This window comes from Rhincodon typus, chromosome 6 (genome assembly GCF_021869965.1).
Source record: "Rhincodon typus isolate 14 chromosome 6, sRhiTyp1.1, whole genome shotgun sequence".
Lineage (NCBI taxonomy): Eukaryota > Metazoa > Chordata > Chondrichthyes > Orectolobiformes > Rhincodontidae > Rhincodon > Rhincodon typus.
Genome location: NC_063337.1, coordinates 30,096,425 through 30,112,878, shown reverse-complemented (window position 1 = coordinate 30,112,878; position 16,454 = coordinate 30,096,425). Strand labels below are relative to the sequence as shown.

General features: G+C 39.7%; 1 protein-coding gene across 3 annotated transcripts in view; it reads left to right on the top strand.

Annotated features, from left to right (window-relative positions):
- Positions 1-16,454, top strand: part of brca2 (BRCA2 DNA repair associated) — a 111,611-nt gene that overhangs the window by 49,069 nt on the left and 46,088 nt on the right. For all 3 annotated transcript variants that reach the window (XM_048598205.1, XM_048598206.1, XM_048598207.1), the window contains 3 exons: positions 1,293-1,741; positions 3,430-3,620; positions 8,865-9,052. In XM_048598205.1, coding sequence (XP_048454162.1) covers positions 1,293-1,741; positions 3,430-3,620; positions 8,865-9,052 — 828 coding nt within the window. The remainder of the gene's footprint in view (positions 1-1,292; positions 1,742-3,429; positions 3,621-8,864; positions 9,053-16,454) is intronic.

Genomic DNA, 16,454 nt, shown 5'->3' with positions numbered 1-16,454 from the left:
GCTTGGCCATAAGTGGTGATTATTCCATGCTGTAAACTCTGCCACAAAGTTGGCTGTTCCTACTGGTGACCCCTACATGGGCCTTGGAGTGGCTATAAAAGAGAATCTCCACACTTCTATGGAATTCAGTGGGAACTGGCAGTTTCCCCACCTGGCAGCATGCTCACCTGACATGAGCAAAGTGCTTGCAGAAACAAGGTGTCCCTATAATTGACCATTTAAGTGGCTTCGTTGTCCTCCCAGTAACGTACTGACCATGCCACCATTGGCAAAATGGCATGACAGTGGATTACTCAAGCACCCTTTTCCAAGGCCTTTGGCAATCTACCAGTGCCGAGGTCAGTCTATGATTTGCCTCCTCTTTGTTGTTGTAAAGTGCAACTGTTTGTACTTCCACATAACAGCGTGAATGAAGTCAAGACATAATTATTGTCAAGAGAGATAATAAGAACTGCACATGCTGGAGTCAGAGATAACAGTGTGGAGCTGGAGGAACACAGCAGGCCAGGTAGCATCAGTGGAGTGGGAAAGTTGACATTTTGGGTCGGGACCCTTCTTCAGAAATCATTATTGTCAACCTGTGTCCTGTAGCTTGGACTCTGTCTTCAGTTTTTCAAGTTGGCTTTTATGTAATGACTGCTGACGGCAAAAAAGTATCCTACTGATGGACCTGGAATTTTTAATCTGCATTTTTAAAATCTGGTGAATTTAGAATCGATTATGCAGTATAGAAATTTCTGGACAGTGAAAATTCTGAATTTGATATTTTATATGAATGTCCTTTCGAGAATTTGTCACTAGCTCCATTCCTCATCGCTGTTCCTGAATGGACAGTTTGATGGTATTTAGTCATGAAATTTCAAATTTCATTAGTGTGTGTAGACATTTCTTTGTTAGTAGCTATACTGTCATGTTAACTTCATCACTCTCTTCAAAATTGGAATAGCTGGTATACTTATTTTTCTGCAAAACCCCTTCTTGTTACTACTTAGTTGATTTTCTAATGGGCATATTTGACCAAAGCATTCAGTAAGGAATCTCAAGTTCATTCCTAAGTAACAGAAGCAAAATGTACCGTCGATGTTCATATGTAAAATTCTAGTTGAATCTGAAATTTAAACTTGGGATCCTGTTTAGGTGTTCAAAGGCTCTATGCTAGAGAATACTTCCTAGAAACTCAGATTTTTTTAAAAAGTGTTTAATAGAGATAGTCATCCTAGCAGAAATTTGATTTCCTTTCAAAGGAAACCTTGCATATTTGTTCTAACATTTTAACATGTATATTGTAACAGTGTTTCAAACAGAATTCATCAGCAGTCAATTTCTCCCAATGTCACGTTCCCAGTCCAAGAAAACTCAATTCAGCGCAGTTTGTGCCTTCAACATGAAGTCAGTTCACTGAAAGGACAACAAGCAGTATTCAAACCTCCATTCCAAAGATACTCAAGTAATTACATTAAGAAGAACAGCAGTGGACATACTCCATCAAAGCCAGCAAAGGTTTTTGTCCCACCATTCAAAACTGTTCCAAAATCAAGTCAAATGGAAAGCCAAGATAATGTGAACATTACCAATTCTTCAGTCCCAGCTGAAATTGGGATTTCAGCGACGACAATGAATCCCAATAAACTTTTGCAAGATGATGGCATATTAAAAGATGATTCAGTACTAGTTAGCAATGTTCAAGACGAACTCCAGTCAGTGTCTGATACTTCAGAAGAACTTAAAGCTGCTGCTGAAGGTATTATTTGTCTCTCTTGTTGTGTTAATTACTTAATTTAGGGTAATATGTCTCTGTCACTTGTTTATCACTATGTTGAAAAGCTAAAAATGAATGGACTTGATTGACAGCTCAGGCCTTCTGAAAAAGGGTTAATGGGAAATGTTGATTAGACAATACACACTTGGAATTTAAAATCCTGAAAATTGTAGGAAGAAGAGTTTTCGGGTCCTACCATACACTGAAGTGATTATTCCCCACTAAACATAAAGAATCATAAACAGAAATAATTAACGTGGTAGAGTTTGATCAACTTTCTATAGCAAGATGAAGGCTATTGCTCTCCTACTCCTTTCACTTGACTAATTTCAGTCCAAAGCTGCACCTTCTCATTGGGATTGTTGTATATTGACTAAAAAAAATTCTGTGTTTTTATACTTTTACAGTGATTTAAGATACATGAATAATTGCTTGGTAGTATAGAACATTTTTAGTGATGTATAAATTATTACTGTAGTTGAAATTCACTATTAATACTGTCCCCTGATTATCCATTATAAGCTCATCAACTCCCAGTTACCTTGACTATATATCCTCACACTCTGCTTCCTGTAAAGATTCCATCCCATTCTCCCATTTTCTCCATCTTTGTCACATCTGTTCTGATGATATCACCTTCTTCAGTGGGGCCTCAAAGGTACACCACCTCAACTGAGGATTCCCTGCCACTCTGGTTGATAGGGCACTCAGCTGTGTCCAACCCATTTCCCGCACTTCTGACCTTGTCCCTTACCTCCCCTCCCACAACAATGATAGCGTTCCCTGGTCCTCACTTTCCACCCCAATCACACTCATTCGTTCTTTCCACCACTGGCAAAGCAGTAGCAGTTGTGTGTACCATTTGCAAAATGCACTTCAGAATTCATCAAGTGTCCTTAGTCCTTCTAAACTACAGCCAGTGCCATTGAGAAGGGCAAGGGCCACAGATACAAAAACAGAAGTTGCTGGAAAAGCTTAGCAGGTCTGGCAGCATCTGTGAAGAAAAATCAGAGTTAAAGTTTTGGGTCCATTGACCCTTCCTCAGAACTTCCACAGATTCGTGGGAACATTACCACCTGCAAGTTATCCTCTGAGACATTCACCATCCTGACTTGGAAATGTATCACCATTCCTTCACTGGTGCTAGGTCAAAATCCTTGAACTCCCTCCCCAACAACATTGTGGGTCTACCTATGCTAAATGAACTGCAGTGGTTCAAGAAGGCAGCTCACTACTGCTTGAGTTTTTTTCTGTAAGTATAAAGCAAAATCAATGCAACTGTGCTGGGATTTTGTCTCAAGACAAGTAGCCTGCAAAACTACCTTTTTGTTCATCGAAGAGACTGATTTTCTAAACATTCTCCATCTTGTAAAGATTAAAGTAGACAAAGGATTGAAATTGGAAAAGGAAGAAGGCAAAGATATTGGGTCATACACAATTTTAAGGTTTTGTTTTGCAGTTTAATTCAGATGTGGTAAAATAGCTTATTTCACAAAGTGTGTGAGCTTCAAATTATTGGGACTTTTTTAATTGTAAAAGAGGGAAATGTTGCTGGACCTGTCAGCTATCTTGTTGTAAGATTATTAATGCTGCATAGGCAGGGTGACTGCAATGAGCCTTTTCTGACCTTACTGCAAATACCTATTTTCTTTTTTGTTTTTTGTTTGCAGATATCTCTAGGATTGTTCAGAATTGGGGATGTGCAAGGGAGCTGCAGGAAATGAGGTTAATAAAGAAGCAAAAGCAAGTTATTCGTCCACAGCCAGGGAGTTTGTACAGGATTAAAAGTTCTGGTGGAACAAGACTAACCCTGCACTCAGCAGTTGAAGGGAAAGTTCCAACTTCTTTCACAGAAGAGCAGGTACAAACTGATTTAAGTTCCTAAAGAAATTCATTTTGTGTAGTTAACAATTTACTTATACTCCTGAATGTCATTTTTTTTTTGTACTCATCACACAAAAAGATATTATACTAGGTCATGGAGCACTCTTTCTAACTAAAACGTGTTTTCTGATATTGCAGTTCATTGGACCGCGCAACACTCAACTGCACTTGAGTCAGCTGACTCTGCTTGTTTGACATATTATTGCAATTAATAAAGTCTTTTATTCATGCATCTATACTGTTATGATCTCAGTAGAGACCAGTAGCCTTTTTTCCTTAAGAATTCAAAAACACTGGATATTTGCAGTAATAATGAAGCTAAAAGCTTTAGCATTTAAATAAAAATAATTTCATTAAATGAAAATCAATTTGAATACTCATAAGTATAAGTACACTCTGCCCTAAATGGGCAGTTATGTAAAATATATTAAAGTAAATTCAATTACTACTTTTGAAACTGAACTTCCTAACTCAAATTTCCTTCTACATTCCTTTGACTTACACTTCAAACTCAAGGCAGATATCTAACAAAATCTGGGGAATTAGCCACTTGGTTAAAGTACTGCTTAGAAGATTTGCGTAAAGTTAGTTGGGCCTTCCACCTGCTTACAGTAAGGTTTTCCCTTCGGATCTCTTCCACCCATCCTATGGTGGTAAACTCCTAGTGCAATACAGACAAAATGAGCAACAGTTCAGAATTCTATTGGTTTGCTCGCACTCTTGCTGTTGTTTTCGCTCGCGCTCTTGCTTGCGCGCGCACCCACTTCTCTCAAACCAACTCCCTGAGAGGAGTCCTTCTATTTACAAGAGATTTAAACTCTAAGCCAGTGCACCATATTTCAAAGGTAGTGAGCTGGAGAGAGATGCTCCTTGTTCTGTGGCCAGTTTGTTCCAGAGTTACACTGGCAATGTACTTACTCCTGTAAATAGTCTTATTGATGCTTTGCTATTCCATTATTTATCTTCCAGACAACTTTGCCAAAAGATAATTTATTGAAGACCAGATGCTTTACCAGAAATTGGCTTCTAGAGAAATCTTTCTCAGAATTATTCCCCATCATAGAATAGTGTATTTTTACTCCCCCATGGAGCACACGTGTCATCATAATATTCTGCTGCTTTGGCCTGACTAAACTGCCAAGTAGTGGTCTGAATTCACATTCAATACAATGCAATATAGTAAAACATAGGGGCTCTTTTTTTGTAGTTCCTTTGCATCTGGATCAAATACACATATCCTCTTGTGGTGGCCAAGACTCTACTGAATGATTGAACTGTTCTGACTTTACATTACAAATTCCAAGCATCATATGTGCGAACATGCACTCTGTATCCTAACATTCTACTTTTTGCATTGATTGCTGATTGACTTCATATTGAAAGTGGTGACATTTTGCACAGGTGTTTTGCTTATCTCTTTTCCCTTCAATGTATTCCTTTGCTGCTTATTCTGTATCCCATTGTTCATACTTTTGTATCATTAAAAGATAAGTTCCGTTCTTCATGCTTGCAATGGTAAATGGCACTGAAGGGAATGTTGCTTGGAGATGGGACTTTAATACTGTAGGTACTACAAGGATCAGTGCTTGGACCCCGGCTGTTCAGTCTATCCCAATGATTTAGATTTGGAGACCCTGTGTAATTTTACAAGTTTGAAGATGGCAGAGTGAAGTGAGAATGTGTTGTGAGGATGATGTGGAGAGACTTCAAGAATATTTTGAATATAAGTTGACTGGTCAACAGTTGACAGACAGATGGAATCTAATGTGAAAAAAGTATATGGTTTTCCCCTTTGCTAGATGGAATTCGGTGCAGAGTATTTCTTAAACATGAGAGATTGGAAAGAATTAGGTCCAAAAGAACTGAGGTGTCTTTGTTCATAAGTCACCTGAAAACTAACATGCAAGTGTAGCAAGCAATCAGGAAGGCAAATAGTCGATTGGCCTTTAGCAAAAGATTTGAATACAAGTTTTCTTTTATTAATTCTGTGGAATGTTGGTGAGGCTGCACATGGAGAATTATGTGCTATTTTCAACGCCCACAGAAGAGAGGACATACTTTCCATGTAGAGAATGAAGTGGAGACTCACCAGGCTAATTCCAGGGATTAGTCCTGTACTATTTAGAGTTTAGAAGTGTGAAGTGATTTCATTGGCACTTAGAAAATTCTCAGGTGGGGTAGATACAAAAAAAGTTTCCTCTGGGGCTGAGGATGATTCACTAAGAGCCATCTTGCATGCCATCTACTGATTCTCATAACTGGACAGCTTTATAAACATGCAGCAGCAGCTTGTAGACTCTTTGTGAGGACTTAGTTGAGGAAACTTTAATGGAAAGGCATAAAATTGTTGAAATTGGATTTAGTTAGAACATTTTCAACATGTTTTTCCAATTATTTGTTTATTCAGTTGTTAATACAGAACTTGAATATAGTTGAAAAAAAAGTACTATTGAAGCTTTTCAGCTTGCACTCTTCAGAACAGATACAAGAACATCAATGTTAAATTAGAATGATTTACAACGACATATAACATGAGAAAAGCAGTAGGCCAATCAGCTTCCAGAGTCTGCTGTGTCATTCTGCCTTAGGTTGGTTGGCAAGTAGATTCTGGTCAAGGTATTGCCATGGACAATTCACCAGGGAACAGTTATCCCCCAAGCTTTTCTTCATATTCAAAAATAGAATTCGATTGGTTGAGTTGTTGTCATGGGGCAATGCACCTGAGTAGAGTTGTCCCCCAGGCTTTTATGAATTTAGGTAAGGTCTGAGCACGTAGTTTCTATTTCTAGAGGACAGGGCCCTGTATTTGAACATATGGAGCTTCTTACAAGTAAGTGAGCCATGTTGCAAGCCTAACAAATTGTTTTAAATTATTTTAATTTTAAATTAGTTGCTAGCATAATTCATAGTACACTAAGGATTGTTCATCAACCTCAAAATCACATCTATTGTTTGACACTTATGTGGTTTACAATTGTGACCTGCTGTGTATAGATAATCTTCCTGTTGCAAACATCCCAAGGGATGAGCTATCTGATAGAATCCACTCATTGCATAGTAACACTGAAATGGTTAGTTTCACAAGTTGCCTATTCATGATTTGAGATACACAGCAAGCAATGATTTGAAAGAGATTGCTATTATCCCACAGATAGCTTTGATATACCTTTTTTTTTAAGCATCAAATTGCACTGAGCAAATACCTCCAGCCCTATTTGAGGTTTCCAATAATTAGTACCTGGAATAGAGGAAACCTTATCTTGTTATGGTTTTGTGCAGGGAAGGTCATGTCTTACCAACTTGATAGAATTCTTTGAGGAAGTGACAAATTTGATAGAGGAGGGAAGGGCTGTAGATGTCATATACATGGACTTCAGTAAGGTGTTTGATAAGGTTCCCCATGGTAGGCTGATGGAGAAAGTGAAGTCGCATGGGGTCCAGGGTGTACTAGCTAGATGGATAGAGAACTGGCTGGGCAACAGGAGACAGAGTTGTAGTGGAAGGGAGTTTCTCAAAATGGAGAACTGTGACCAGTGGTGTTCCACAGGGATCCGTGTTGGGACCACTGTTGTTTGTGATATACATAAATGATCTGGAGGAAGGTACAGATGGTCTGGTTAGCAAGTTTGCAGGTGACACTAAGATTGGTGGAGTAGCAGATCATGAAGGGGACTGTCGGAGAATGCAGCAGAATATAGATAGATTGGAGAGTTGGGCGGAGAAATGGCAGATGGAGTTCAATCCAGGCAAATGCGAGGTGATGCATTTTGGAAGATCCAATTCAAGAGCAAACTATAAAGGTAAATGAAAAAGCCCTGGGGAAAATTGATGCACAGAGAGAGTTCTGGGTGTTCAGGTCCATTCTACCCTGAAGGTGGCAATGCAGGTGGCTAGAGTGGTCAAGAAGGCAATACGGCATGCTTTCATTCATCGGACAGGGTATCGAGTACAAGAGTTGGCAGGTCATGTTACAGTTGTATAGGACTTTGGTTCGACCACATTTGGAATACTACATACAGTTCTGGTCGCCACATTGCCAAAAGGATGTGAATGCTTTGGAGAGGGCGCAGAGGAGGTTCACCAGGATGTTGCCTGGTATGGAGGGCGCTAGCTATGAAGAGAGGTTGAGTAGATTAGGATTATCTACATTAGAAAGACAGAGGTTGAGGGGGGACCTAATTGAGGTCTACAAAATCATGAGAGGTATAGACAGGGTGGATAGCAAGAAGCTTTTTCCCAGAGTGGGGGACTCAATTACTAGGGGTCACGATTTCAAGGTGAGAGGGGAAAAGTTGATGGGAGATATGCGTGGAAAGTTCGTTACGCAGAGGATGGTGAGTGCCTGGAACACGTTGCCAGCGGAGGTGGTAGAGGCGGGCACGATAGCGTCATTTAAGATGTATCTAGACAGATACATGAATGGGCAGGGAGCAGAGGGATACAGATCCTTGGAAAATAGGCCAGAGACAGTAGGAACTGCAGGTGCTGGAGAATCTGAGATAACAAGGTGTAGAGCTGGATGAACACAGCAGGCCAAGCAGCATCAGAGGAGCAGGAAGGCTGACGTTTCGGGCCTAGACCCTCCTTCAGGGCCTGCTGTGTTCATCCAGCTCTGCACCTTGTTATCTTGGAAAATAGGCGACGGGTTTAGATAGAGGGTCTGGATCGGCGCAGGCTGGGAGGGCCGAAGGGCCTGTTTCTGTGCTGTAATTTTCTTTGTTCTAAACTGCTAGTTAGATGGATTCCCCGTGGCAACACTTCAACCAGGGTTGATTTGCTTTGACAGTGTAGCTGTCTTCAAAAATACCCAAATTACTAATGTCATTGAAGGTTGAATTTCAGAGTGACAAACATCTAATTGTCTTCTCAGAAGAAAATAAAACTCAGTTGTGTTGTACTCTTTGGACCAGATTGCCACATGGCCCATGCTTGTAACTTGGGCACAGCTGGTTTGACTTGATTTTGAGTTTAGAATGTAAGTGGTAGAGCAGTGGGCTAGCAGCAGAGCATTTTAGAATTTATACCAAGGCCAGTGTGGTACTCTGATCAGAGGGACCTAAACCAATTGATAATGTTTTGAGAAGTGAAAGTAAGTGCTTGGTTTAAATCGTATTTGCCATTTCCTCCCAATTTTCCCGCCAAAAGAAATAGAACCAAGAAACAATTCAGCAATGAGAATACATCAAATGGATTAATAATTGAACTATCATCTTTTCCCCAGCTGTACATTTATGGAGTCAGCAGAGGTACTTTGAAGGTACGAGCAGAAAATGCAGAATCATTTCAGATCAACAGTCGAGAATTCTTCAGTGAAGAACTGGTTAAAACCGGAAATGGAATGCAGCTTGCTGATGGTGGTTGGCTTGTACCTAACAACAATGGAATGGCAGGAAAATGTGAATTTTACAGGTTAGGGACATATAGCTATATATTTGCTTCAACATGAGATGAAAATTTTATTATAAATGTATACTGACAATGTCTGGCATTTAAATCCATCCTCTGGTTACCTGCTTTGCAAGTTTGCACTCATGCTGTAGGAACTTGCAACACAACATTTTAAAAGAGAAAATCTAACAGTCAACGTGGCGACTTTGATGACAAAGGGACGTAAGGTGCTTGTCCACCTTTGGTCAGCAGATAGTGACAGCAAAAATAGTGAAAGGGAACAGAAAAATTCCGAAACTGATTTTACAATTCTATAAGATTGGTCCATTTGACCCTTTAAGCTTGCTCTGCCAATTCAATAAGATCAGGGTGGATCTGATCGTAATGTCAACTCTAGATGCCTGCATATCCCTGATGATCAGTTTGCATATTGTTAATGTACATGTGATTTGCCTTTGCCTTTGATTTCATTGAACCTTTTAGTGCATTGCGTCATGACACTGAGACAGACTGCTAAACTAAATTAGCCTCTTTCCATCTCTGTATTCAAATCATAGTAAAATTAAACTATCAAAGACCCTCAATAATCATTCCTTTCGTTCTTAACCAGACTTTGTGAATAAATCCCAGACTTTGTGAATAATTAGCTTCCAAACACCAGTTTTGCATCTTTAACAAAAGACTTACCTATTTATCAAATGCACAATAACTTTAGCAGAGGGAAAACTAAACACTGTAAATGCATCAATGCCTGTACTTTGAACTCAGAAAATTTGTTTCCACACCCCATTCGCACAAAGGCAGACAATTAACACGGGATAAATAAAATAACCAAACTAGCTAGATTACTTGATTACCTTTCATGAAGTGCTGTTTTGCAGGCGTGGATGTATAATTCTTTGTTGTTTTTCTGGAACTGCCAATCGGTGTCACCTTCTCAGTCCACCCAGACAAAAGGCAGCAATACTTGTCACTCTGTTTTCTACTAATTGCACTTCCAAAATGTAGTGTAACAGATTAGGCAGGGAGCTTTCAAATTTGCGTGCTGCCTTGTCATTTGCCAAGCCCGTCTACTCTGAAAACCCAGTTTCAACTGAGTGTCTTCCCGATGGCTTAATTACCATTCAACGACTACCATCTGCATGAACACAGCATTGGTTCCAGACTTGCTGGAACCAATTCCTAGATGCTGACCTCCTTAATGGCCTACTTTTGCACAGTGCTCTTCCTGAGGTTGCTGTGTCTGTTGGAACTGTTTTAACCATGAACTAGCCTCCAGGTCTACACCCTCAAACAAACAAAGCTTGTTTAGTCTGTTCTTTTCCTTTTACCACAAGCTGTTTCAAAATCCACAAGCTATTCTTAGCTAACAACTCGCAGTTCACCGCTCCAAACCAAAATTGAGAAATGTACAACTTTAACAGTAATGAAACATCAGCTATGGTTCTGACATTGAAAATATTTCATTTAGTTCTTCCAAGGGAAGATTTTTTTCTGTTTCTGTTGCTTAGCATTGGCTACAGCTTTAAAACTTCTTTATTGATATTTATGGTCTTTTCTTGAAAATGCACTCAGTCCAGCTGAATCTGTAGTTATGTTCATTTTCCATTTGAGCCTCCTAATCTCCAATCAGATCTTTCAACTCAGCTCCTGTAGAGCTCTATTCCATGTCCATCCTGCAACATTAAACCTCACTTGAAGTGCAGCAATGTTATCTGCTTCCGCCATTATTGTAGTAGCATTTTCTACATTCTTGATACTTTGTCTCCTGTAGTCTCAAATGGAACTCCTGTCTGTCATGCATTAGTAAAGATGTTCTTATGTACACACTTTAAGTTGCCCCATTTCACAAGACCAAGACTGAGTATCTCCCATTTTTTGGACAACTCTTCTAAGACTACTTTTGAACAAGGTATAGGAAACAGCTCTGCTTATTTAATAATCTGAAAATGTCCTCTCAATTTCTCTCTCTCTTTCTGACTTCTCGCCTATTTTCTATTACAGACTGCTATCACTATTTAAATTTATGGAATAGTGATAAGATCATGAGAAATAAAAATGAATAGGCTTCGAGAGGGATTTAAACTAATTAGAAGTGAGGAAGGGTTCAGCAGGGGGATACTTGGCTTACAAAGCAAAAAGATATGGAAGCATTGCAGGGCAATTATTTTGATAATGGAGAAAGATCAGAGTGTACAAGCATAAAACAGAAGTAAATCGATTCAGTGGGGAGAAATGGTAAAAAGACAGAAGTAATGGCTCAATTGTAATGTTCATAGTATTCAGAACAAAATAAATGAAAAGGCACAAATAGAGGATAATGCTTTCAATCTAATTGCCATTACGGAGATATGATTACAAAGAGATCAAAGCTAGGAACTAAATATTCAAGGATATAAACACAATTTCTATCACTAGAGGAAAAATTACTCTGGAAACTAATAGGACTAAAGGTGGATAAATGCCCGGGACCTGATGGGTTGTATCCTAGGATTTTGAAGGGAGTAGCAATTGAGGCAGTAGATGCGCTGTGGTAATCTTCCAAAAATGATCGCCTCTCATTCTTTTAAATTTCAATGAATGTAGGCCAAATCTCTCTCAAGCCCATGGTGTTAGGGGTAGTATATTTAGCATAGATAATTGTTTGTTTAACTAATAGAAGACAGAGTTTGGTAAAGGGGACATTTTCAGGCTGGCAGTCTATAATGAATGGAGTGCCACGGGGGTTAGTGCTGCGGCCACAGTTGGATACAATTTATGTCAACGGATTGAATGACAGAAGTGAATGTACAATTGTCAAGTTTGCAGTGACGCAAAAGTAAGTCGGAAGGCGAGTAGTGAAGATGACACACAGTTTACCGAGGGATTGTAGACGGGTTAAGTGAGTGTGCAGAAACTTCGATGGAATATATTGTGGGAAGATGTGAGGTTTTGCCTTCGCCAGGAAGAAAAGGAGGGCTGAATATTATTTAAAAGGGGGGAAAACTGCTGAAAGTTGCATGTTGGAGGGATTTGGGGGGGTCCTCAAAGGCGGCCAAAAAGGCTAATATCCAAGTTTAGCAGGTAATAGGGAAGGCAAGTAAACTGTTGGCCTATATTTCAAAGGGAATGGAGTCTAAAAATAGGAAGGCCCTGCATAAACATGACAAGGCACTTATTAGTCCACAGCTAAATATTGTGTTTCCTTAGGGCACCAAAAGTATTCATTGTACTAATGGAGACAATCCAGAGAAGATTCACCAGGTTAACCCTGAGTATAAAGGCTTTCCTTATGATAACGAATTGACTCCATTGGACTTGTGTTCGTTGGAGTTAAAAGAATAAGTGGTGACCATACTGAAACTTACAAAGTTCTTCAGGGATTTGACATGGTAGATGGGGAAAGTCTAAGACCAGAGGTCACCTCTCAGATTGAGATGGGGAAGAATTTTTTTTACAGGTAGCCAATCTCTGGAATTCTTTACCACAGAAGCCTGTAGAGGCTGTATCATGAAGTATATTCCAGGATGAGAGAGAGGGATTTTTAATCAGTAAGGGAAGTAACGGTATGGGAATGCAGCAGGGAAGTGGATTTGAGGATTACCAGATTAGCCATGATCTCATGGAAGGGGGGAGCAAATTTGGTGGACTGAATTTGCTGTTGACTTTCCTTCTCGTAGCTGCATCAGTTCATTTTTGCCTGATCATGTCTTTGTAACACTTCCCTTCCTCTAACTTAGAACTGTTTCTCTTGTTCTGTCTTTGTCCCATTGAATAATAATGCTAAATTTAACTCTATTATAATCATTATCTGCAAACTGGACACCCACTGCTGCTTCATCCAATTGTCCAACTTCATTTCCTGAGACCAAATTGAGAATTGCACCCTGTCTTATTGGGCTTGTTATATGCTAGCTAAAAATGTTCTGTATATTGTTTAAGAATGTTGTGACCTCTGGGCCTTTTAAACTGTTTCAAATTCCAGTTGATAATTGAGTAATTGAATACCCTGTTTATTGAAGCTGTTTTGCATCTGCACTTAGAAACCTACTCAGGTGTTTGCTCCTTGAATTGTCTTCACGATTTGTGAGTTGAAAATGCACACCAAGCAGTATCGTTATAATCCCAGGTGCTGGTAACACTGAACAGTTCTGAGTCCAGACTGAAGTCTGGCTTGATAGATTTTTTTTAATGTTTATTCAACAAGATGATTTTTCATAATACTAGAGAACTGATTTTACTGTAAAACAGAGGTTTATCTCATAAAAAAGATAGAATAAGCCTACGGAATCATAGAATGCCTCCAGTATGGAAACAGCACATTCAGCCCAACAGCTTCAAACCGACTCTCTGAAGAGCATTCCACCCAGATTTACCTCCTTACCCTATCCTGTAATCTTGCATTTCCATTGGCTAATCCACCCAACCTACACATCACTGGACACTATGGGCAATTTAGCATGGCGAGTCTACCTGACTTGCGCATCTTTGGACTGTGGGAGAAAATCTGAGCACCCAGAGGAAACCCACACAGACACAGGGAGAATGTGCAAACTCCACACACAGTCCCCCGAGACTGGAATTGAACCCGGGTCCTTGGCGCTGTGAGGCACTGTGCTGTCTGTGCCTAGCTATTGATGTATAATTTTGAACGATTCTGAAACACCCAGTAAAGATATAATCCCGTCAATCCCAGTAGCCTTACCTCACAGTACTCGAACACCAGGGAGATATTTTGGTTCTCTGTCATTTCTGTGGTTTAATTTAACTGTTTTTTTCAATTCCTAATCTTGAGAGTTGGTACTGTCTCCCTTGATGGTCACAAAACTGAGCTTGCACTTTCTAATCTTCGAATAACCTCTTCACAGTTCTAACCTAACAATTCTGGTTTGGAAGTTTCAAGCTAAAACCTTTGCACTGATGTAACCTACTTTTTAAAATTACCTTAACTAACTCCTTTCTGTAAAGACATTCTTTTATGCATTTAACTTCAATTTTGACTCGTGCAAAATCCACTGTCTAAAATAATTATGTTCATCTGTTGATACAAGGCATATGATTTGTATCTCATACACCTTGCATCTCAGTGTGTGTCCTTATTTTTCATTTGAGATCAACCTATATTGCCTCATTTGATGCTCAATTTAGTATATCACTCATCTAGCAGTAACTGATTCTGGTTATGGCACAGGGGTAACGAGCCAGATGAAATCAAGCCTGCTAACATTGGATTCACATCACAATGAAATGAAAACATTTGACCCTCAAAATTTCACAGTTGTTCCTAAACAGACTTTTAAGAAAACACCAAGGCACCAAGTTTATAACTTAATCAGAAATTAATAATTTATTATTAATACTCTAACTTTAATAGTGCAAAGCTAAGCAATGAGGTAATCTAATTAATGTCTATGATTTAAACCCAATCTTCATTGATTATAACCTCCATTCTCTCTCAGACAGACATCAATAAGGGATAATTTAGAAAGAAAAAAAGAGTAGCAATTTGCAACAGTTTGATAATTGTTTGAGCGATGAGTACCAGGTTTTAACAGGATCCTTGAAAGTTGTTTTACAGGCCACGTGGGATTATAATTTGCTTAAATTCCAAAGGCATCAGTCATGCACACAGCTTCCAGCTGGCTCCAAGAAATATGCACTTATTTATTGTAACCTAGGATTCTCTACTCAAGCATTCAATAACCCTTTTAACTGTATGTAAAACTAGAGACAGTAAAACTCAGACACCGCTACCCAGTCCAGTAGCTTCTGAGAATACACCCTTCTGTCCTGAAAACCCAGTCAAAATCTATTTAATCTACAAGTTCCCTCTTTCAGCATTTCCCTCTGGCTGGCCAGTGCCCTGAATGACCAATGCAACATCCAACTAGCTGCCAGTCCTGGAACCTAACATCTCCAGGGCCTGAAACATCTGCAGTATTCTTAGAACAATAATTAATCTTCAATTATCTTTCCAGGCCACTTCCCAAATGCAAATATCACTTTGTTAATTTTCTTTTTTAGAACAAACTGCTGTTTGAAGTTTGATTCTTAACTTCAGCTCACCCAAAGCAAAAATGAGAAAAATAAACAAAAATCCATGATGGTTTGAACATTCTTTAACCGTTAATATCATACCCCCACCTTTTTGGTACCTTGCTGTATTCTGCCTGAAAAATGTAAATCCAAAGATGTTAGGCTGCTATCTTTTGCACCTCTTTAAGCCAGTTTTCCACTATAATAGAGATATCGTTCGTTATGTGTCCACCTGTGCCCTCACTCATCAGTTATTTGCTATGTTCTTGGTGTTTACATATATATCTTTTGAATACTGCCAAATTCCTGTGTTGTACATAGAACATAGAACATTACAGCGTAGTACAGGCCCTTCGGCCCTCGATGGTTTCACAGGTCGGCGCAACAATCTGAAGCCCATCTAACCTACACTATTCCATTATCATCCATATGTTTATCCAATGACCATTTAAATGCCCTTAAAGTTGGCGAGTCTACTACTGTTGCAGGCAGGGCATTCCACGCCCTTACTACTCTCTGAGTAAAGAACCTACCTCTGACATCTGTCCTATATCTATTACCCCTCAATTTAAAGCTATGTCCCCTCATGCTAGCCATCACCATCCGAGGAAAAAGACCCTCGCTGTCCACCCTATCTAATCCTCTGATCATCTTGTATGTCTCTATTAAGTCACCTCTTAACCTTCTTCTCTCTAACGAAAACAACCTCAAGTCCCTCAGCCTTTCCTCATAAGACCTTCCCTCCATACCAGGCAACATTCTGGTAAATCTCCTTTGCACCCTTTCCAATGCTTCCACATCCTTCCTATAATGCGGTGACCAGAACTGTATGCAATACTCCAAGTGCGGCCGCACCAGAGTTTTGTACAGCTGCAACGTGACCTCATGGCTCCGAAACTCAATCCCTCTACCAATAAAACCTAACATACTGTACGCCTTCTTAACAACGCTATCAACCTGGGTGGTAACTTTCAGGGATCTATGCACATGGACACCAAGATCTCTCTGCTCATCCACACTACCAAGAATCTTACCATTAGCCCAGTACTCCGTATTCCTGTTACTCCTTCCAAAGTGAATCACCTCCCACTTTTCCGCATTAAACTGCATTTGCCACCTCTCAGCCCAGCTCTGCAGCTTATCTATGTCCCTCTGTAACCTGCAACATCCTTCCGCACTATCCACAACACCACCGACTTTAGCGTCATCCGCAAATTTACTAACCCATCCTTCTACGTCCTCATCCAGGTCATTTATAAAAATGACAAACAGCAGTGGCCCCAAAACAGATCCTTGCGGTACACCACTAGTAACTGAACTCCAGGGTGAACATTTCCCATCAACCACCACCCTTTGTCTTTTTACAGCTAGCCAATTTCTGATCCAAACCGCTAAATCACCCTCAATC